General features: G+C 39.3%; 1 protein-coding gene across 1 annotated transcript in view; it reads right to left on the bottom strand.

Annotated features, from left to right (window-relative positions):
- Positions 1 to 21,588, bottom strand: part of zbtb20 (zinc finger and BTB domain containing 20) — a 35,066-nt gene extending 13,478 nt beyond the window's left edge. The window contains exons 1-3 of the mRNA XM_071528840.1: positions 21,388 to 21,588; positions 3,227 to 3,370; positions 58 to 1,599 (exon numbers count right to left, since the gene is read on the bottom strand). Coding sequence (XP_071384941.1) covers positions 58 to 1,579 — 1,522 coding nt within the window. The 5' untranslated portion in view covers positions 1,580 to 1,599; positions 3,227 to 3,370; positions 21,388 to 21,588. The remainder of the gene's footprint in view (positions 1 to 57; positions 1,600 to 3,226; positions 3,371 to 21,387) is intronic.
- Positions 21,589 to 23,552: the final 1,964 nt, after the last annotated feature.

Here is a 23,552-nt window from a genome sequence, read left to right on the forward strand (position 1 = left end):
GACTATGAAAACTAATAACCTCTCTTCTACAAAAAAGAGCAGTAAGATACTACTCACCAGTATGGACAAACATGTGTTTGACGTAGTTCTGTTTAGCAGTAAAGGTTTTACTGCAGAGAGTGCATTCATAGGGCTTCTTTTCCCCCTGTCCCATTCCTCCTGCAGCCTGTTGCTGCTGAGCTGACGCTTGCGGTACCGGCATTGGGTTTGGGAATGATGGCATTGCAGGGGGTGGCACTGCCACAAATTGGGACTGCTGCTGGCCTCCTATAGTCTGAGGGAGGAAGAGGAAAGGCTTGCTGTTGCTAGGCGGCTGTGTAGGAAAGAGAGTGGGCAGGAAGGTGCTTCCAGCAGTGCCCATCACCTGGGAATTGCTGGTCACGGTGAGTGGCATCCTCAGATTGCTGGTGTGTGATTCTGTCTGGCGCATGTAGTGCGGGGCACTTGGCAGGGACTGGGATATGACTGGGTTTGGCAGGGGCTGCATCATGCTACTGTCACTAGTGCTGTGGGATGTGCCCCCGTCCTCTATCTCTTGGACTTGCTCTGGGGAGGAGTCATTGACCTCTATCTGCACTGGACCTCCTTCACCCTGCTGCCCTTCTCCGCCCCCCTCTCGCCCGAAGCTCATCAGGTACGGCTGCTGCTCCAAAGCATCTGGCTCAGTACCGATGGAGGAGCTGACCCCTGAGTCAAAGCTTTCACCCTTGGATTCACTCTCCACACCCTCAGTATGGTCAGTGTCCTCTGGGCAGTCCCCCAAATTATCATAGCAGGCGTACTCATCCTCCGCCTCCTGCTTTATGTGCATGCCTCCTGTGTGAATGCGTACCGGTCGGGGTTGCTTGCGGCAGTGAGTGGACTCCGTGGAGAGGAAGCGATCTTGCTGAGATCTTTCGTGGATGCGGGTGATCCAGGGTGGATCTTGAGCTTGCTGGTCCTTCTGAGTGCCGAGAGCCGTATCATAATTAGTTGACATGGGGCTAACGTAGAGGGGGCGGTCGCGGGTTCCGTTCTGCAGAGAGAGGCCAGGGTAGGAGTACAGTGATGTGTATGCACGTTCCGCATTTTGCTGTGATGTTGCTTGCATATAACCTGACTCTGCGTCACTGCTGGGCCCGGAGGTGCCAGACTCAGGCGTGCCGCGGGGTGTTTCCTGACCAGAGTCTCCTGGTATAACAGGGAACCCCCCTGGCCCGGCCAGGCCCACATTCTGGGACACGATGCGGGTACACTCATCAATGACGGTCTTGATCTGTAGGATGCTGGCAGCAGTAAGGATCTGCAGGGCCTCTGACTGAGATACCCGCAGGATCCCACTGTACATAAAGTCAATCAGCTTTTGGATGGATTGCACTGAGACCACAGAAGGGATCTCAATGTCGCTGTAGCCCAAGAGCAGCTTGTCCTGAAAGAAGGGGCTCCCAGCAGCCAGCACGCACCGGTGAGCTCGCAGCATACTTCCATGGATCCGAACAGTCACGTCACAGAAGTGCCCACGGTTGCGCTGCTCATTGAGGGTCTCAAGTACAGAATTGCTGAAGTTGTGGAGATTGATGTTATGAATGCGCTCGGTCATCCCCTTGCAACTGATGTCACCTGCAAGCAGGGAATAACACACATGACTTTTAAACTCTTTGGCAGATGCATTCACTAGATTATTGAACTGGATTAAATACACCAGTATACCTTAAATAAAATCTTGAATTTAATTGCCTTGTCACAAAAATCATTTGGAGATTTAACTTGCACATAAAATAACAATATCTCAACATTATTATTTAACTCTAAGTCATATATTAAGTATAAATATATAATAATGTAATTGTATAATTAAATATATAATAAATATACAATATAAGTTACATTATGAGCAAATACATCACAAATAAAACAAAAGCACTTTTGCATGCAAAAATTGCTTCCTACATTGCCTTTTTTTGTAACCCACTTTTACAGCCTGTGTGCTAATGCCCACTCCTACCAGGTGGTGTGTGTATATAAAACAAAACCTTGTCAAAGGACTGCAATAAATTTAAAGCTATGTTAATTATTATCAATCCTGGTTATAAACAGAACAATAAAGTATTTATCATGGAATTCCTGAAACGATAAGATATCAATAATACACATGGTAAATCAAATTCATTTTAATTTTCCTCCATCTGTATGTCTCATAATATAATAATACATATATACTGTGTATATATATATATATATATATATATATATATATATATATATATATATATATATATATATATATATGTATACTGTATATATATATTTTTTTTTTCAACATTCAAGCTGAACTGGTCTTTTGAATGCCTGTTAAAAAAAAAGATTCTACATGGCCATGTGGAAAGACAATTAAGATGGTTCCCATCTAATTACCACAAGTTTGTCAAGTACAGTGTGTATTCCTGAAATACTACCAACCACCATTAGGTGGTGCACTGGGCTTAGAGGACAGCAGGCCTCTTTTGTTAGCCATGTGTTCACTGTGATGGCGCTTCCTAACTATCCTAGGAATACACTTAGATGTGACCCGGCTGAGCGATGTTTAAGATAACTTTCTGTGCTTTTCTCCCCAGTTAGATGTTAAGAGAAAGAGCCAGTCTAAATTTGAATCAGCTATGTAGCAAGTATAACAATTATGCAAAAAATTGGGTTTTCATATCTCCTGTGAAATTCATTTCTTTTGCATATTAACATACTTGAGCATAAGTGAAACAAATATCCTGTCGTGGAGACGATTACACACAATGCTTTTCTTAAATCTGGCCAAGGAAACGCCTCCATTTTGATCTTGGAAACAGTACAAATCTTTGTCATTTCAAATATCTCATGGAAAATTAGTTTACACTATGCCTGTAATGAATGATAGGTATATTTATTAAAATACATTAGTCATACAGTGTTTTCTGACAATATGACACACATGGCTTAACTATATATGAAAAAACTCTCCTTGAACATGTGGAGAAATGCTTTATAATGTGTAATGTAATTATACACTAAGGATAAATAAAAATTGGGGACTAAATACAAAATATATTTGACTGTAACTTGTTTATTCTTCTGTAATGAAATATTTGTTTAAAAAAGCAATGCAGAAGCAGTGGGATTGCATTAGTATATAATGCCACTGCTTAATTCCAACAATAAAAGGAGTAACATAAGCATTATGGCAAAAAATACATTTTTACAGCAATCTTGTACTCACAGTCAGATGATGTTTTGTTGCGAAGATGCTTGTGTGGCTGGTGATGAAGTGCGGGTCAAGCTTCAGTTTGCTGGTGGAGATGGCTGATCAGAGGCCAGTGCTAGGCAATGCTGTCAGTCCTCTCTGTCCAAATCATGTGTTGTTCTGCCACAGTGTTTAGGAGGGAGAAAAGACAAAGACAAATCTTAATACAGCATGCTGCCTCGTACATATCACCACTCCCAAAATGAACTCAAGGCACAGCAACGTGAATATGTAGCACCGAGGCACTGCAACAGATGTGTTAAAGAGTTTTCAAAGCAAGACAAATGGACCTTTTTGTGCGCGCTTGACCACCAATTACAAATCAAGCTTGAAAATCATATGGTATTAGAGCCAATTCTTCTCTCAGCAGTTATCTAAACCACTGGTCAGCAAAAACCACACCCTTCCCAAGACAAACGGTCTATATTCGACATAAATTTACCCAGATTTAATATTTTTCGACAGAAAAGGTATCAAATACACTCATCACGATGTGTGTGTGTGTGTGTGTGCGTTTGTGTCTGTGTCTTCTTTTTTATTTTCAAATCCACACAAATTAAGCAAGGTAGTGTCCCATATAGACCTAGGGTAGTTACTAAGAAGTTATAATATCCAGATGTCAAGAGAAAGAGTCAAATATGTAACACACAAGGCATTCATGGAGAAACACAAGAAAGGCATTCAACAACATTAAGCATGTGACGAGCAGGTTTGGAGAGACTATGAAAGCCCTATATAAGAGAATAATGCCTCTTATACTATATATGCGTCAGTCTGACAAGGTTTGACCCCATAAATGGGAATAAAATGACGTAAAACCCATCACACTGAAGTCTCAAATCTGTGGTAGGATTGATAAAGGTCAGACAGACTCAAATAATTCTATTGAACCAGTACCAACGTGCTTATGGTCTTTCAAACAAATTCTCATTGATCCCACACTAGTGCCAGCGCCCTCAAATATGACAAATAATACAGGTTTAAAACTGTTGCGAAATTACTTAACATGTTGCAATATGAAGATTTCTCATTAATTAGGGTTAGGCATACAATTACAAGTGTGATCAAGTGTGAGACTCCTACGTAAACTGATTTTGGAGATCAGAATAAAAACGTTTAATAGCCATCATATCACTCACTACAACACTAAAACCAAGTGCTTTTTGTAAAATGCCAATAACTAGGTTGCTGAATGAACAGAATACACTGGGATTTGATCAGACCTCCACTGAATTATTTACACAGATTAGTCATTTACAAATCTCCACTACTTTTGAAGAACACACCTCTCCCTTTGAGTGAAGCAAAATCCGTCTACCTTGAGGAGGAAGTGGGATTACCCATGTCTACTATGTGATTTTAATCAAATGACCACTGGAATTTTTTTTTTTTTTCCCACAAACAACAATCGGTCTCTGGTAAATGTACGGCCTAAGATCCTCTGCTCTATACAGCTGGGCTTCTCAAACTTTTCTGTGCCAAGGTCTCCTAATAGATACATATTCGACCATGGATATCCCCCAAGGACCTCCAAATAAGATTATGTTTTTACATAGGATTTATTACAGAAGGGCATAATGTCTGTACTGTGAGGAAGTGAGGAAATAAGAGCTGAGGGTCTGAAATGTTTTTTTTTTTGTTTTTTTTCATGTTGAAAAGCTGCTCAAAGACCTCTGGGTGAACAGACCCCAGTCTTAGAACCACTGTTGGACAGCATGACCTGAGCATCTGTATCTTATTTTCTTGCAGTATGTTCGTCAATGGACGAAGTAATAATGACTACATATAGACTAGTAATGGCCTCTTTAGCAGTAATAGGTAGCATTATTTTTTTATTATTTTTTATTAATAGCTTTATGATGGTGAAACAGACCATCCTTTGGCACAAACACACACACCAAAGTGTTGAAACCATCAGTCTGGCAAACATTTGAACATTATTTATTTTTATTTTTTTTGCAGGGTTGGCTTGTGATGCAATTGTGACCTGATGCCACAGGCCTTTTCATGGCTAGCGTTAGACAATGCAAGCATATATATTTCCCTCACTGGCTTCTCTCACCATCCAGACATGTAAATCCACCTGCCTAAGGGGTAAAGTGAGGTGAATGCTGGCAACAAAGGAGCAGGCCAAGGGAAGCAGGCTTCAGTTGCCCAGACTGCCACTCACAACAGTGATTCCATTTTAGCTGTGACACAGTGGGTGAGCAGCAGCCAGCGCCTACCTGCAGTGAATTCTAATCAGCCCAGGGGTCTGTCTCTCTCCTCCCTCCCTGCCCCCTCCCTCCCTCCTGTACCCTGCCTTGGACTAAAGGGGCTGATGATCCTTCAAAATTAATTAGATCCTTGTTGGAGGCGGCCATTTTCTTTCACTTCTTATTGCTCCACCAAACGCAAATTTTGAGATCAAACTATTTTTGGGGTGTATTTTTTCTGATATTGATCTCTCTCTCTCCTTGACTCGTTCCCGTTTCATCACGTTGAAACTCTCCCACTGTCTTTTCTGTCTGTCTGTCTGTCTGTCGGTCTGTCTGCCACCCCTTCGCCCGCCCACCCCCCCCACCCCTCTCTCACTGCCTCCTGCTCCCATACTCCCAGCTCTGTGTCTGTCTCTGTGGAGTTTGCTGTCAATAAATCCCCAGAGGTCAGTTTGTCTGCAGGAAATCAGACACAATGCTCCAGACCGCCAATGCAATGCTCTGCTGCTGCCGCCACAACAAAGACTCAAGGAAAAAAAAAAAAAAAAAAAAAAAAAAAATTAAGACGGGGATGCAAGGATAGCAACTTCACCAGTCAGACTTCAGGTTAATCAGCCGCCTGAATTAGTTGACAGGCTTATGAAATACACTGCATCGAATTGGACATTAGTTAATCAAGGGGGAAAATGAAATGGGGAGGATGGGGGATGGGGTTGAGGACAGACATAAGAGGCGTGCTTGTGAAAGGAGACGGTATCAGCCATGTGAATAATATACATCTTGAATATGCAAATAACGCTTACAATACACACTACATGCATATATTCTAGGCCCTTGGTATATTTAAATCTGGAGAAAAAAGAGGCTCAGGGCATTGTGGAAATCTGAAGTCCATGCATGTGCATATCTTGATGAATCTGAAGCAGATTTGTTCTAAATACAGAATAGAACAGACATGTGCTCTGATACTTTTGTGTTACACCTAATTCATGGTAATTTATGAATTTGTTTGAAATCTCAATCGCTTAACAACCACTGTCCAGTATTCCCATTATTAATTTTAGTCATCCATTTAGTCCAATTACATTAGCATATAACACTACCAGAAATCAAGCTTTGTATGAGTTGGATTTGTGAGCTTATGTAATTTAGTGCATACTGTATATGCATAGCAAATTGGAAAAATTGAGTAAATCGTGTTTCAGTGATTAAGCAATGGTGATGAAGTGATAGAAATGTACAGTTATCAAGCATGTGATAATTGAAGATCTACTAGATAAATTGAAGATCTACTAGGCAGACAGCGTCTTTACACTTCAGTTTTCTGAAAAAATAACATACAGTTACAAATAACTGTAATCAACACCTCAAAGTCTTCCTAAACCAATAACGAGTAAAATAAAACCTGGCTAATACAATTGTGACTCGATTCACTTTGATCTGCACAATTAAAAATCTTTTAGGTAACTGAATAATCACCTTTTGCCAACAATGTTCTGTTAGCTAATTAAATTTGAGTACTATTTAAAGTACTATATCTCTTATTACATTTGAGTGTCCGCGCTATAGTGTAGTTGTAATTGGGTGTTTCCCATGAATGATATTCTGCTCAGACAAGAAGAATCAGACGATGACCACAGAGTAGCTTCTTTCATGCAGGTTTAATACGAGCTTGGTTCAAGTTACTGTTACAGACAAGCAAATTATGAAAAGAACAAGAAAGGAGTGGCGTGAGGCCACTTATATAGACCCGAGTAAACAACCTCTGTTTCCTCGCTCAGTTCCTGAGTCTATACATTACATGGTGTCAAAACCCATATAAATAGTATAAGCAGTCCCCAGGTAAAGAGATTTCACCATAACAAGGTCCCAGACTTTCTAACGCCTTAACACATATCCTCTTTACATTTTCCTAACAACAGAGCTGAGACAGGACATGGTCAACAGGGGAATCTCATGACCCTATGACCTCGGGAAACTCCTACTCCTACTGTCCAAACATCGATACATACATGCATGAATGTAAAAGCATAATATCAGTAGTGAAGTACAAACATGAAAATGACCAGATAATGCAGCTAATGCACCCAAATCACACACACTTCAGCAGAAGCAGTGGAAAACATCTCTCATTGTCAGGGTTTAATTGATTTACCTTTAGCCTGTAGTAACTGTTCTGGCAGGAAAACCATCATATTTGAAAAACATCAACAAACACACATGAGGTACGGGCCGTTGGAAAGTTGTATCAAGAAAGTTGCCTTGCTGTGATATTTTGTCTTGTCTATTCCCTTTACTGAAATTCTATTGTGGAACGTTACAAGTGAAATACTGATAAATGTGTATATGGAGCACTAAATGTCACACAATAATCATGTTATAATTACATATAAACCAAGGTTTATGATACAAATTATTATATGAAAAGTTTCCCTGAGCTTCAAATTTTACTCTGGCTCACTGCCTACAATCCTGTTCTTGACGACAGAATTAAGACTCGTGTTTCACCATTTTTCTACAACATTTTAGATTTCAAGCTGTCCAGGGATGTTACACACATATTAGAAAAACTGCAAAATGGCATTTCATTACTTCACAACAACAAGTTTGCTATTGTGGATACTCTCCTATGTGGTGAAGCCATCATGAAGTAATTCTGCCTTGCTCTCCTTAAGGAATACCACTGGAATGTTGTGACCATTTGTAACTGCACCTTTAAACATTTCTGTATATCATACACAAACTGGAGCTGTTGTTAATTCTTTATATTTCATAAAAATAGTCACCTAAATCTCCCACCATAGAGACATTGCTTAACTGTACATGCTTACTCCACTACCGATAATACCAAGTTATTAACTAGTACAGCAGATTAGTGTGTTAAGAACAGAGAGCCCAGCAGAAAGCCATCTGAATATAGCAGGACGTGTGGCATTCACACAAATTCATCGAGCCAACAAATGGCAATAAACACTACAATACAATACATGACACAAGTAAAGGAAAGTCCAACTATTTTTTGGACTAGACAGCTTGTTCAACTTAATCATTATCTGTCAAAAACACACCCACCACCACCCGTTCTCTATAGCAGATCCGTTGTCCATTGCAGATGGCAGGATAATCTACCTCTAAGATACTTTATTATTTTTTGTACAAAGTCAACAACAAAAGTTAATGGATTCTGGGTATTTGACGTGATTTAGTGTTTTCAGTAGATGCTGTTCCATATTACATTTTATAAAGTGCCCAATAGGAACATAAAGTGAGGAAATAAACAGCCAGTTTTAGTGTGTAATCGCTGAGGACAGTATCTTACTTGGGCGATGGCAAAGATGGTTTCAAGAATATCTCAGGCTTGGCATACCCACTGTGCTCTTATTAATGAGCCTTTGACCAGAAAAAAACATTTGACTCCTCATGTGATGGTCACAAAAAACGGCTCTAACCCCCGAAGCAGATATTGCACAGTTAGAGAGTTATCATTTTGGCACAGGTGTCCACAGCAACTGCAAAATTCGAGGGAAAAAAAAGAGGAAAAAAGAGCAGTAAATCTCAAAACAGCGATTTTACAGATACGCAAAGAGCATTAAGAAAGGCAACCCATTATCTATCCAAAGTCCTTTGTCGTTGCTCAACAGCTCTCTAAAGCTACTATATATGTTAGATTTGAGCTCACTGTTTCTCTCCAAAAAAAGAAGCTTTCAGGCTAATATGAGGTCTTCATGAACCTACATGTGTGCTCATATGACTTCTCTATGTATTGCTGGTGTGTCTTGATAAATGGTATCAGATAAATTATATTTGGCAAAGAACAAGAAATGGCAAACACAGAAGTAGTGTTGAATTCTGTTTGTGTGGTAGTAACGTCTTACAGTATATCCTGTATTCTTACATACATTTGTCAATGAACCTGTGAACTAACTACAGTCAGAAAAACATATCTAATTTGAATTATCAAATAACATGTCAACCACTAGATATGAATTTGGCAAATGTGACAAAAGGAAAAAAAAAATGGGGGCCTCAGAAGTTGTGTACCTTGTGTTTTACCAGCTACCGCACGATGGTACACGAAGTAATGAGATATAGAGCTGAACTTTTACAAATGCACAAGCGTGCTTATGGCACTTCAGCATGACCTTGCACTTTTTGTTGGCTGGTCTATACTGCATGGGTGAGCAAAGTAGCTTCTCTCTCAGAACCTAGCAAGCTAAATACTTGCCGTTTGAATGAGGGGGTCATTACGACTTCCAATCTACAAAAATTACTTGCTGCAAAATACATGTGAACAATACAGAAGCAAGACAATAGTGAAAGTGGACTTTGCAAAGCTTTTATGATGTAACACATTTCTTCAGCTTGTAGCTAAGGCAACAACAATACGCATTCCATCAGGTTGGGTGAAAACTGACTGAGTCATTATTCAGGTAAAATCACAATATGTTCATGGTACTGTAGCCTATCTTCAACTACGGATTGTGCTTAATACTGTAAATGAATGGGATATTAAACCCAAATGGTTTAATGCAAATTACCCTCTATATTTAGAAGAACCTTATGGATATTTAGACCTTCCAGTGTATTTATAGTTTGGCATACTGTTGTGTACAGATTATATATGTCTCATCAGCTCATTTAACATATGACCCATCTAAAAATGTCACGCTGACACACTGAAACACAGTCAACCACATGAATGCCTTATACACCCTGTAACCAACTGCTGACACCTTTAGTCCAATGGCCTGCAGGATGGTTTAGCAATTTAAGTTTGATATATTGGCTTAAGTATACTGCAGTATTATACTTGTACTAAAACAATTTGAAATAAACATAGGTAATGTTTTCTGTTAATCTAAGAGGGAAGGGTGCAATCAACCAACATGAAAATAAGGTCTTAGGAAACTTGACCCATAGAATAATGTGTTGCAAGACATAGCCTAGCCTACTTGTTAAGCAAGCCAGCTACAGAATTTCACAAGACAAGACAAAAAGGCCCAAAACTCATGATTTCCCCCCTTTTGGTATCATAGCAATGATTTAATAGAAAGAACAAACTGAAAAAAGGAAACTAGATTTTATCATGGGGTTTCATACTACTATATACTTTCATACTAGTAGTCTCAGTTGAGTCAAATGATTCCAATATACAGTATAACACAATGAACATGCTGATAATTTGCCAGTCCCATCAAAATATGATTGATACAATAATGTCAGCAGAAATCCCAGTAATCTATATGAGGTATCAGCTAAAATACAACAACAAAAATACATAGAATTCAGAAAGGCTTGTCTTTTGTAATGGATCATTCTGTAATACTACAACCTCATTGGTAAGACACTGCAGATGTGTCCAAAGAATGAGTATGCAATGATAGTCAAAAAAACATCCTTGGAAACAACTATATAGTACATAATGCTCTAACAATGTCAGGGCTCAAAAATCGATGACAAGACCGTCACAGTTGATAAATGGGCACAGAAAAGAGTGTAACAATTTACAAGAACTGAACAAGAGCTTCAAATCAGCCACATGGATTTTATACTGTTTCAGTCTTAATGCAGAGCTTTCTTTAGGTGTCCATGCAATACTCATGTCAAATGCGGCATAACGGTGGAGCAGTGTGTCAATTTTTTAAGCAAAATTTTCAAAATGAATGTCTTTGCAGTAATTGCCATTTTTTAACTGAAGGCCATGCCTTGGGCTTAGTCATGTAAATTTATGTTGTAAGGCTGTTTTCCAGACTGTTTTCTCATATGCCTGGCCTCTTTTTATTACCCACCACTCCTGTGCTTCTCTACGGAGCCCAGGAGTGGCTGCAGGGAAAAAAATATGTTGCGGCCACGAGGGCACAAGGTACTATTTCATGAGCATGAGATAGAGCTCATTTCCTTCCTTGTGTTTTTTTTTTTCACCCTCAATTGCATTATTTTGTGCCCAAAATTTTCATAATTTGTGCCAACAAATTTACTAACAATAACTGTCAATTTCATAAAATGTGTGCACTTTTCTTTTAAAGTGGGTGCTTGGTTTGGCTTATTGAACGAGTGTCAAAATGATTTCACCTACTTGCCGAAATTTAGTCGAGTGCATTGATTTATTTAGTTTAACCTGATTTATTCAGTTGAATCAAGCTTTTAAGCTTTAACATAAAGGATAGATTTGTTTAACTTCAGGTAAAAAACTCTGGGGATGAGTTATCAAGGAATAGCCTACTGACAACACTTGCGATGCGTCGTTGTTAGTGAATAATTTACAAGGATATTGAAAGCTAATAGGCTATACTGTCATCAATATGCAGACCAGGATGTTATAGACTTCAGAGTTGATCAGTTGCAAGGACTTGTGTCATCAGACTGAGAGCTCAAACACCATCTCTCTGAAAATAGGTTGGTGTGGTTACACTGGCTCTATAGATTAAGTTATTACATGCATACGTTCTATAGCTTCCATGCCCTTTTTATGCAACTCAAGCACACTTTAAATATTGTGCACACACTATACCATGTCATACATGATTTAATACTTTGTTACCAAGACATATATTGTTTTCTCTGCAGGGAGGCCACTTGGGCTCCTACTTCTCATCCTCTTCTCCGGAATTACTTACAATCCAAGTTTAAACAATTAGCTACTAAACTACTGTCAAAGGCAATCTATGTAAGATTTTCACTTTAAGCTAGCCTACAATCTTCTCAGTAGGTCAAAAGATATGGTGGAGGAATGAACTTCTAATCTATTCATTCCCCATGTAGTTTGTTGTTTTCTGTCTTCAGATTAATGTATTTTTTTACTGGGTGTAAATAAGCTCCTCCCCTTTGGCTGGAGCCCCTTCCATCCTTTACACCCATTCAAGCTCAACAAGCTCCGCCTTCCTCGACAATGGGTGCATAGTGTACGATACAGTGGAGCAGCCAGTCGTGAGACCGAAGAACCCTGGTATGCCTCCCACATTGCCTTTGATAGAGCAAGGCCAAAAACAAGAATAAACAACTGCTACTGAAAGGAGGAAATCAAACACAGATAAAAGGAATTAAAACTGATGGTGAGTTGGCCATTTTTCTCCTAGACAGGAAAGCGCAATTTACCTTATATAGCATTTTGTTATCTGCCCTACTAACTATCTAGCCCTACTAACTACATCTAATACGTCATTCCCATCACTCAGAACCAGGCCGTGCGGAGCTGCAGGGCTGAGCCTGATAAAGGCAAAGCCCAGTTGGTTTGTTACGTGTTTCCATATACAGAGCTAACCAGGCTAACATTGTGTTTGTTGCTATTCTGCGCCGCTGTAGTGGCAGTACTGACGTTATAACCTGTTACACTAACTGTGGCTACGTTAAACTGACCAATTCGCTGAGAAATTATGAATCTAGGACTTACATTTGGTGTAGTTTTATGTTGTGTTCTGTAATTTGTTCTGTAAATATATGTGCAGAGAGCAGAGTTAGCTAACACAGCGCATAGGGTCGCGATTACGTGATCGCCCATCAGCTCAATTTATAATGATCATCTGGTCTTTTGGCAAAAGCCTTGCTATCGCACATGAATAATTGGTCAGCGTGGTCTGTTTTGTGCCAAAGTAAAATTATTATTACCTTGATGGGAATAATTTATAGCTCATAAGCCCTAGAGTGTAAGCCACATGATACCTAGCATTACTGTGTTTCACTTTTAGCTGTGTTGCACTTTGCACCATGTTTCTAGAAACATTATTATAGTAGAAGTCACACCACATGGTCATGAGTCATTTCTGTAGGTCCTATCATAAATAGGCTACTTCTAACTGACTTGTGTTGTCAGTATTGAACCGTTTGAGAATTGATAGCACAATTGTTTTGCTCAGTGAGGGAGTGTGTAGGCAGCGCTGTTTGGAAAGCGGGGTGGTGGCAGGTTTTGTCTTTGTTTTGATTTAGATTCCTCATTCGTTGTGCCAGCAGGGGGTGCTATTATACATACATTGCACAGAGTCTACCTTTGATTACTAGCTTCTGTTAACTTAACTTAACTGTTTGTCTATCTGTGTTAGTCTATGTGTTCACCCTATGATGGACTGGCACCCTGCCTTCTGCCCAATGCATGCTGGGATAGGCTCCAACCCCCCCATGACCCTGAATAGGAATACGCAGGTATGGAAAATTAATGAATAAATTAACGTTAACTCACTAGCCAGCAACATAGCTTGCTACAGATGTTATTTTTTTCAAGGCATTTTTCTAAAATGCATTAACATTAGTTAACTAAATAAAAAAGAAAAATAACCCTAATGTTAGCTAGCCAGCTAACAGGCTAGTTTACCAGATATGACTCATAAGGCTTGTACATAAGCTGTCTAACTCAGCTGGCTAACATATTTTTTACATGAGCTGGCAAGAATGACTGTGGCAAGTAAACTATGTAGCTAATCACTAGTGAGCTAAAAGTAGCTATTACAGCTGAAAGCTAACCCAGCAGCAGCAGCTAACTGGTTGAAGTCCAGATAAGATAAGCACATTGAAAAGTGAATACAAGACTATGTGTAATGTGTGTATAACATCAGAATGCAATATAGGAAAAATGGCTTCATACACAAACTTTAATTGTTAACCATAATGTGTTTTTTTCCAATTTTAAAAATGCCAATTGTTACGAGCACTTTTATTCTAAATTCTCAATAAATTGGCACACTGTGCCACTGTAAATCCCAAATGACATAACATTGCCATTGCATCGCCTTATGAAACGCCTAAAAACCTTAGCTTGACATAAGGAATGAATCAGTATTGAATATGCAATTCAGCTGTTAAGAAGCTCAGGTGTTATGAATGTATTAAAAAAACTTCACACTAGCTTTCCCCTTTATCACTTGTAAGACGTTAATCAAAATATCAAACAAGCCCTGCAACTTTCATAAACATGAAAAATTGTTTCACCATTTTTTGCTGAACAAGTCACACATGTTTTTCCTTTGCCCCATGTGCCAACTGCTGGGAAACTACCGTAACAGTCTTGGCAGATAAAACAATAGCTGCCTAGTTATTATAACTATAAGCAGTTAGCAAAAAATAACAATCAGTTGGAAGCTTCTAAAAAGTGTTGATTTTGAAAACTGTTTTTTATGCAGGTCACTTTCAGGGTGGTAGACAATTTAGACAGTATCTCAAACAGATATTGCTTTCATTTTCATGATAAAAAGTGATTACTTCATAAAATAATTTCTTTAAAAAAAGATAGCAATGCTTTCCTGGGTCAAGCAAGTAAAAATGTCTGCCTGCTCGTTCCTGTAGTTGTATTTCAAAAGACTAATGGCTTACTCAAAAAAAACAAAAAAAAAAAAGAAAGGAAAAAAAAAACAATACAGTTTTGATTCTGTGGAAATACTTTTAGGTCCTAATAATCTTCATTTTGTGGTACAACCACAACACAAATACTATTGTGTAAATAATTCCCCCTAAGTTTACCCATTGCACAGTGCATACCATTGTCGATGTGCCTTGAGTGAGACTGTGCACAATCTTAACGTTTTGGCTCCTGTTACTGTTGTTTACTGGCATGAGGCTTGAAAAGTCTTCCTGGAGCCAGGGAGTAAGCAAAGATTACACAGCATGAAGTTAGTCTCGATATAAAGTTTTAAAAGTTACTTAAGAGTTTATTATTTTTTCTTTTCTAAAACCCTCTCCAGATACTTTTCCCCTTCAACGAGTCAGTGATCTCACCATGACTTGTAGAAAACCATATGGGTAGCAGGGTGAGCTGAGGACGCACATGCACCTTGGCAAACATACAACTTCGCTATTAGAATCCAGGATACATTTTTCACATCAGTTGAATGCCTGGGCCTGCGTATGTGTTTAAAGAGGAAGAATAAGTTTAGGTGCTTGTTTCTTTTCTGCAAATGAAATGTTTCTCTAGGATTAAAACATTTTTACAGCATGTTTGATAATGAATAAAGACTTAACACTGCCAGTTTTAATTTAGATTTTTGCGTGAATTTCTTTAAATGGATAAAAAGTTTCACAAATTTTTGTACATGTTTAACTGTACATTCATTTCTGTTTACTTTGATGCATGGTTTTTGGGTCTGATGGCATACTTTCCCAAACCCCTGACTTTTAATCAAAATCCTTTTCAACCAACACTGCCAAATACAGAGAAGCATGCATCTAGAGTCTGTTAGCAATTTTAGCAAAGGTAATGGAAACAAATGGTCACAAGCCCAACTGGATTCTGTTTGTATGTACGTATGTATGTGTGTATCAAATAACTGCATCGAGTTGGAAATAATGAATTTTACTGTAGTTCACAGAACAGACATTGACCTAATCTAAAAAATGATCTTACAAACAAACTGAAGACACACACAGCATACACACATTATTTGATCACATCATTAGAAAATTGTTCCAATTAACTTAACAGTAGAAAAGGCCTTCACATTTGGTACTGGTAACCAAATTTATGTAATGTAAAACATTTAGGAAAGAATGAGCAGGCTTGTCCTTTGATGTGGGCACTTTATTTTAAAATTCCTATACATTTTGGAAATATTACACTGTTAATCCTAAAACATCATCAAGCTTTTTAGGAATTTAGGACGAACGCCATTTTAGTTCACACTCATAACACCTGAGCAGGAGCTTCATGATAACTACATGGCACATGCACAAATATTCAGTGTCATTGTCTGCTTTCATCAGGCGTTACTGTGATACTTGCAGTGAGTGAAGATTCCAAAATAAAAGTCCTGTGAAAACTAAAAAAAAAAAACATGCCTTACGGGTAGCTAGGAAAATTTGTGTTATGGGGTTTGTTTTTTCAGACATTGTAAGTTCTTTGTTATACACACCACACCTTTGTATATCCCACATTTCTACGTGCTTCTTCTCTGGACTTGTGTTGGTCATAGGGTTGTGTGTGGAAAAACAGTTTCATTATACTCTATGCATATTTTTATATTGAAACTGCCAGTGGCGAGACTATTTTGAAATGCCTACTCAATAAATTGACTGATTGAGTCAGTATACACAAGTGTAAAATGTAGCAGTTATGAAACTCTTGGTTAGGCATTCTGAATGCATAATAAATCAGTGCCTGCTTGGATAAAAAAATAAAAACATTCAGTAAGTTTTAGCACTAAAATGGTTTTATCCCTATAAAAGGAGGAGTTGTATAAAAAAAATATAAAAAAATATTTTTTTCCATCCTTACCTTGTAGCTAAGGAAATCATCATAAACTCACAACATTTGCATTTTTGTGTTACATAATGCACCTTAGGGGGATTTCCTGTCCTTAAACACCAAGGTAGCCTGTATGGTCTTGCAGTGGATTGTGCAATTGTGTTGATAATATTTCCCAAAATAAAAATCAATAGAAATTTTAAAAGAAAAGCATATTATGTGTGGTGAAGGTTTGTTTGTGTGTAGAAGGATTCATGCCATTTAGCCAGGAGGCAGCTAGCCTGCCAGTTTGCAAAAGTATTAACTATCCACCTAGCTAGACTTCTCCAAATAGTAGCCACTAATTTGATGCTACTGTATTAGCTAAGAGGATAAACAGATTTGGAAAAAATAAGTAAGCATGACATGATTTAACGTCAAATAATTTTATACTTTTCTGAAGCCTGGGGGGAAAAGTGACTTTTTAAGATGCTGCCATGGTAACTAGGGACTCAAATACAGTATTACAACTACAATTGCTGTAAAACATGACCTTAGACGTCAGTTAGGAAACTTTATGCAGTGTTCCTAAACAAATCTTTAAGTGTAAAGTGTTCTTGGTTATTCTGTAGTTGAGAGAATGACTTATTTTCCAGTTTAAGATGGGCACCTAAAACATTCTCAGTTGGCAAACACAACAAAGATCACATTTGATCTCTGGGGGAATATTCTTGTAATGAGTATCATGCGGGAACATTTGGAAAAGGCATCCTGAAATAAATGTCGTCCAAGACAAGACAAGCCCAAGCAATAAACAAGCAGTGTGACATTCTGGAGGCAAACCACCATAGTGGCTAGCTTTATCGATATAATTCCACTGCATTCCCAAAATGGCTGCCAAGTATGTTCAACAGGGTTACAGGAAGTGGCAGATGTTGCCAGTGTTTATTATGGTAAAATAGCCTACATGGAACTGTAAATCTTTTTTTTTTCTTGATCGGTAAAGGAAATTGGTCCACCAGTGCTGCAACCAAGAATTCAGAGGTTTGTTTTACTAACGCACATGGCACAGTACATGCTTTAATTTACAGCCAAATTTCAATCGTCTGCCTTCATTTAATGGAAACTTTGCCTTAACCAAAGCTTGGAACAAGGAGCAGTGCTGCATGATTCAGTGGACTAAGGTGAATAAAATGAACTAACAAGGTTGTGAATTGGAATTCCACTCATGACCTATATTGCATACTCTCTCCCACCTTTCCTGTCCTTTCCACTATATACTGTCCGACAACGTACAAAGGCCTAACAATCTGAGTGTTGTCATGAAACTAAGGCATAAGCATGCATTCAAAAACTTAATTATTTAAGTCACCAGATTCACCTGGACAAAAACCTGAGGAAGATGGCTGACTACAAGAAATGTGGCATTTTGGAGGCTACAAAAAGATGAAACTATCATGTCTTTTTGCACGGCACTGCCTTTAATGATCTTAAAAAATGTTTTCAGTAATCACCTGACATCTGTATAAATGCACAAGGTGACTGTGTGAGCTATCTCTTCCAAGAAAGTACTGATTACATGAATACTACATGGAATTCTTTTATATTTTCACCTCAGTGAAACTGAATGATCAGGTGGAGCAGTAAACAACTTAAACGAAAAAAGTGAGTAAATCAGCTTAACACGATTCAGAATTGAATGTCATGGACACATGTCATGGTTGTAACAATGAAAAACTGAGGGCCAGAGGGATGATGTAGGGCTGGCTGCAATTCTCAGTTATTTTGTTGGTCAATAACTATAACAAAGGAAAAGGCACTTGTCAGGAGAATAAAAGAAGAGACTGTGAAATCTAACTTGCCGAATGCGAAGTGAGGGAGGAGCTGACATATTAGAGATGAGGAGTGAAGGATGGCTGATTGAAGCTAAAGAAAAAGTGAGATTGATTGTTGGGTGGGGATTAACTGAATACCTCTTTCATATCCTTTCATGCAGTCCTAAAAAGTCACCAGTTGAGTAGGTCTATATCTGCTAGGTCTCCTTCATATATTAATGAGTCTCCTTGGTCTGCAGACATGCTCTTAAATATTCATGAGTTATGGGCGGGTTTTAACATTGACATAGAAAGCGGGCAAATGGCAATGGCTCAAACATTATGAATATTAATGTTAATGTGGAATATATACATATAAATGCTCATTAGTGACTTTATATAGATAAAACTGGGCACCTGATACTCTGGACTACAAACTCCCATGGCTCATAATGGCTGCCTCCCCTTTTCCAGATACACCCTCTTTGCTTGGACAAAGCAAGAGTTTTTAACATATCAAGCCCACTCTTCATGGAAATAGCTCACTCACACACACACAAGAGCAATAGGACTATTCTCCTTTCAGCAAACAATTAAATGCCCAAAAATGTACGTGCTAAGTGTTAAGTTTGGGTGGTTTTTTTTCCACTTTAAAGGATTCAACCCAATATACCTTACCTAACTTGTGATAACGTCAATTTTTACAGTAGCCTATTATTCTCCCTCATGCAACCTAACAATCAATGTGGTGCAATTTATAGGATAGATTTGTAATTATTCCCAGCGTCTCCCTTACACCAAGATGTGTTGCAAATGTCGCGTTATGCTACACTGGACTGCATGTTCTGTATTCTCCAAGTGTATCCATTCAGAGAAGAAATGACCCAGTGCACATAATAAGCATCAATTACATAACCTAGCCTATAGGCTTAGAACCCATTTATATAGTGAAAACCCATTCTGAATGAGAGGCAGAAAGAGAAAGTGATCACATACATCGAAAGTGATGATTGTATTAGGTAGATATATATTTATATATACGCTAGGTCCTTGCATAACAGGCGTGCTAAAAAAATATTTCTCCACACAAACAAGTACACATCCATAGAGCACTTGTGCGCTTGCAGCAGCTCGCGCACCGGTGCGCTCAGCGGCTCACCTGTGTGATGATCAAACCCTGGACCGGCCTACTTGTTGTACTTGCGTCCGTGGGGAAACTGGTTCAATGACCACGCCACAACCATCTCCGACATGACTAATGTGTTGACGCAAAGCATTATGCCCGCACATAACTTCTGGGCTAGGCGGGCCTATGCCTATTAATCTGAGACGAAATATTCACTTGTTAAGCGGGGGTGTTGTATTGTAGAAACTATCTGATGAACTGTTAATGGCCATCTTAATGGACATCAGAATATGCAGTATTACTCTTCATTTGACAAAGCGAAGCGCTATGGGACAACATCTGTCTGCCACACACACACACGCGCGCACGCTCTCTCTCTTCTCTCTCTCTCTCGCTCTCTCTCTCTCTCTCTCTCTCTCTCTCTCACACACACACACACACACACACACACACACACACACACACACGACAAAGACGGATAGATGGAGCCCAAAGAAGACGACTGACATGTTACTCCCCGCCATGGTCCTTTCAGTGGATTTTAGGGGGGGTAATTGGCTATGGGCTGCAATTTAATTTCACTTGCAAAAAGACTGAACATACAAATAATTCCTGTCAACTTTATTGGAGTGGTGAACTACCTCTAAATGCTGAAACCTAATCGGCGGAGGGCAAAGGAATCACAAGTTGACACTGAATATTTTGCAACAAAATGTCTCAAAAGGCACGCAGGAAGCCTGTCTCGTGCAACTTTAATTACACCACAGCATCCATATCTAGGCCACCCTTTGTCAAAACATCCAGCCATCGTAAACATTTTAACACATAAAGACCAAGGGTAATGCGACAATCAAAGTGATCATTCATTTGGTGAAACACGGCACCAAAATCCAGACTAGAGTCACACTGGATAGTTTTGATTTATCACAGAAACTGAACCCGCAGTGTCTTTTTAGCTTCAGATACCATGCGTGAATATTGCTCAGCCTTCCTCTGTCTACTGAGCATATCTTAATGCAACTTAATTTGACAAATGCCACACCATATTTCTGTTAATTCAGAAAAAAAAATGTAGGCTAGACGTCTGTCTGACTGAAACGCGCTGTATGAGCTATTGCTATAATGATGTAAATTTCAGACATCGAAACCAGTTTTCCTGGCAAGTTAGAGAAATTGAAACGTGTTGAAGAAAAGGGGCTTCTAATGATAACATAGTGGTTAATTGCAATGGGGAAACACGTTTCTTCTAATTCAAATAACTGACCTAAAAGCCAAATGCGCACGTCGGCTGCCACAGTTGTTCCGGGCTTATAATGTGTAAAATGTGAGCTTGCAGCTTGTGAGCATCGCTGATTGAAAGAAACAGAGCTAGGAAACAGTTTGACGAGAGTATTGTTCTCAAGTGTTCATTGCCCAGCTCTCAAGCAAATCCGAAAGTATAGGGCTAAAGGTAAAGGAGCATGTTGAGAATAATGACAGATGGGCAACTTGCGTCATGCCAGGGCAGCGCGTTTTTGTAGTCGAATATAAATGGACAACAAAACCCCTGGCAGTCACAACTGAGCCCCCACTAAACCCCGTTTCATTTCGTATTGGCGTTACAAATTATTGAATCATAAGCTTCCCCTAAAGAATGAAGTTTCCGATCATGTTGTTCACTATAGCTTAATATTTGGTTGGTAAAGCCAGCGGGAACTACATGGAAGTCAGTCATATTTCATGCATTTCACCACAAAGTCAACAAGGATTTTTTAAAATCTCTCATATAGGAAATTACTGTCTTTCTCCCCCCTTAATAATAGCGTTATAGATATTATAAAGACCCGTCCCTTTCCCTACTTTTCTCAATTTCTTACCTGCAGTCCGAAGCTCGTTCAAAAAGTGGCGACAGCGTTTCCACGGCTCCCCCCAGTTTTGCCCGACAAAGCCTGTAGTTTTTTAATATGTTCCTTTACTTTGTTTCATTTCTCACTTCCATCTTCTTTTCATCTCATCAATAAACACACGCTGCAGCCTACCTTCATAGAGGAGCTCGGTTCAAGTGTGCCCTCCCATTTTTTAACTATACATCGAGTACTTTGAGGGGTGGGGGGGCAGGCAGGCACGCCTTTTCACTTAAAGCTGCTATTGGAAGAACAGTGCACTGTCTTGGGTTGGATCATAAATCGGTCAGCGCTATTTTGCCCCAATCGCAGAGAACACAGTGGGACGGTGAAACCGGCTCCATTATGGCTCTCTGGAAGTAGTAGTAGTAATAGTGATAGTAGTAGTAGTCTTCCTCCTACCCAAGTTTATAAAGTTTCCCCAGCCTGAGCAGCACCAAGCAGCAATTTCCTAAATTAAACTCATCGTGGGTCTTGAAACCTGTAACCGGTTTGTGGTTTATAAACTCGCTCGCTGTGATATTACACCGCCGACAAAAAGCGTTCACGCCACCCAGACACCTGACATTTTGTTCTGAGTTGACGTGCAAGGCTACAAGTCCAGCTGTTCAAATTTGTAACGTTGAATGTGTCCGAGCTGAATGAACTCTCAAATCTATCCCCAATCTGGATCAAAAGGACAGGGGAATTGCCAGTTATGTGTCTATCATGCGTCTGAACTTTGCATTGGCTGACGCCGCTGCCAGTACAGCACGCCAGCTGCATGCCGGCTTCTCATTGCACGGCGGCGCTGCCACTCATTTTCGGCACCAACAAGCTAGATTGTCTGCCGTGTCTTTTACTTTCTACGCATTTCTATTTTCTCATTTATTTATTTTTTAACGTCCCGAGCTGACCTCGAGTTAGCAGGAAAAAATGGTGTCGGTTTAGCCGGCCAATCAGATTGGGTAAAGCGATTGTTTTTTTCCCCCTCTCTTGTTGTTGTTGATTTTTTTTGTCATTATCCAATGCCTTCAGATATGTTCTGGCTGGCATAGAATAAAGCAGTAATGGGTCATGTGGGATCCCCCCCGCACCCACCGCCTTAATGCCCCCTCCCTGTCTAGACAGTGACAGGTGTGCGTGTATGCGCACACGCTTGTCTGTAGTTTAGATTAGAATAATGAGCCATGCTGAGGTTAGTGCTTAATAGATGTTTGCAAAATAATATATTCATGCTGTGCTATTTTTTTGAGCCCGACGGTACAGGATGTTCAGAGTTGAACGTCTAGTCAGTTCTGCATCTTAAACGACAAGCTTTTACAGACAAATAGGTCAAATATTTTAAGGTTACGCTTGATCGGCCCGTCTTATTTTATTTCCTGCCTCCAGAATTGGAAGTGTGTGTGTGAGAGAGAGTGAGCCGCTGCACGTAGGCCTATGCAGAAAACTCTCTTTTTTAAAAATTCAACATGCTTTAAGTTTGCTTATGGAGGGAGACACACTGTAGGCTGCCGCTTAAGACAATCGCCATCTCTCAAGCAGGGTTGGCTACATACGGATATTATGTGAGCACCAGGGGCATTTAGTTGATTGTGCGCGCCATCTGCAGGATTGTGATATGGATTTATACAGCGGGTTCAAGGGAGGACACCCTTCCGTCACCTACTTTGACCTACATTAACCACTGACATAGTATGAAAACTACTACAGGGCCGAACTTGTTTGTATGCAAATACGACACGGAGTTAAGCTTGTAAAAGCTTTTAAGGTCCATAAAGAAGTCAGGCTCATGTCATTTTAGGACAATTATATAAAATATACCACTGTTCAGCCTGTAGCGCCTCTGTCTTACTGGAACATTTAAAATGCCTCTGTGGCTTAGCCTGCAGCATGTTCAAGTGCTGAATTCAGCCGAGGAGAGTGATATCTTTTTTTTCAGGAGCATGGGATCCTTTGTTTCACGCCGTTATTTCCATAAAATCAAATTATTTTAACGGCTTACTGGGCCTGCCTTCCGTGCCATAGAAGTCCAACAGAATTTAGATATAATAATTTATAATAATTTATAAAAAATAAATTGTTTGTATGAATCTAGGCTATATTTATTTTTTTGTCTATGAATGTATTCAATATATTTATTTATTTGAATTTGGTTG

Source organism: Centroberyx affinis, unplaced genomic scaffold (genome assembly GCF_046629955.1).
Source record: "Centroberyx affinis isolate AG114_WGS23_722 - 3 ecotype Tasmania unplaced genomic scaffold, CSIRO-AGI_Caff_v1 ptg001735l_1, whole genome shotgun sequence".
Classification (NCBI taxonomy): Eukaryota; Metazoa; Chordata; class Actinopteri; order Beryciformes; family Berycidae; genus Centroberyx; species Centroberyx affinis.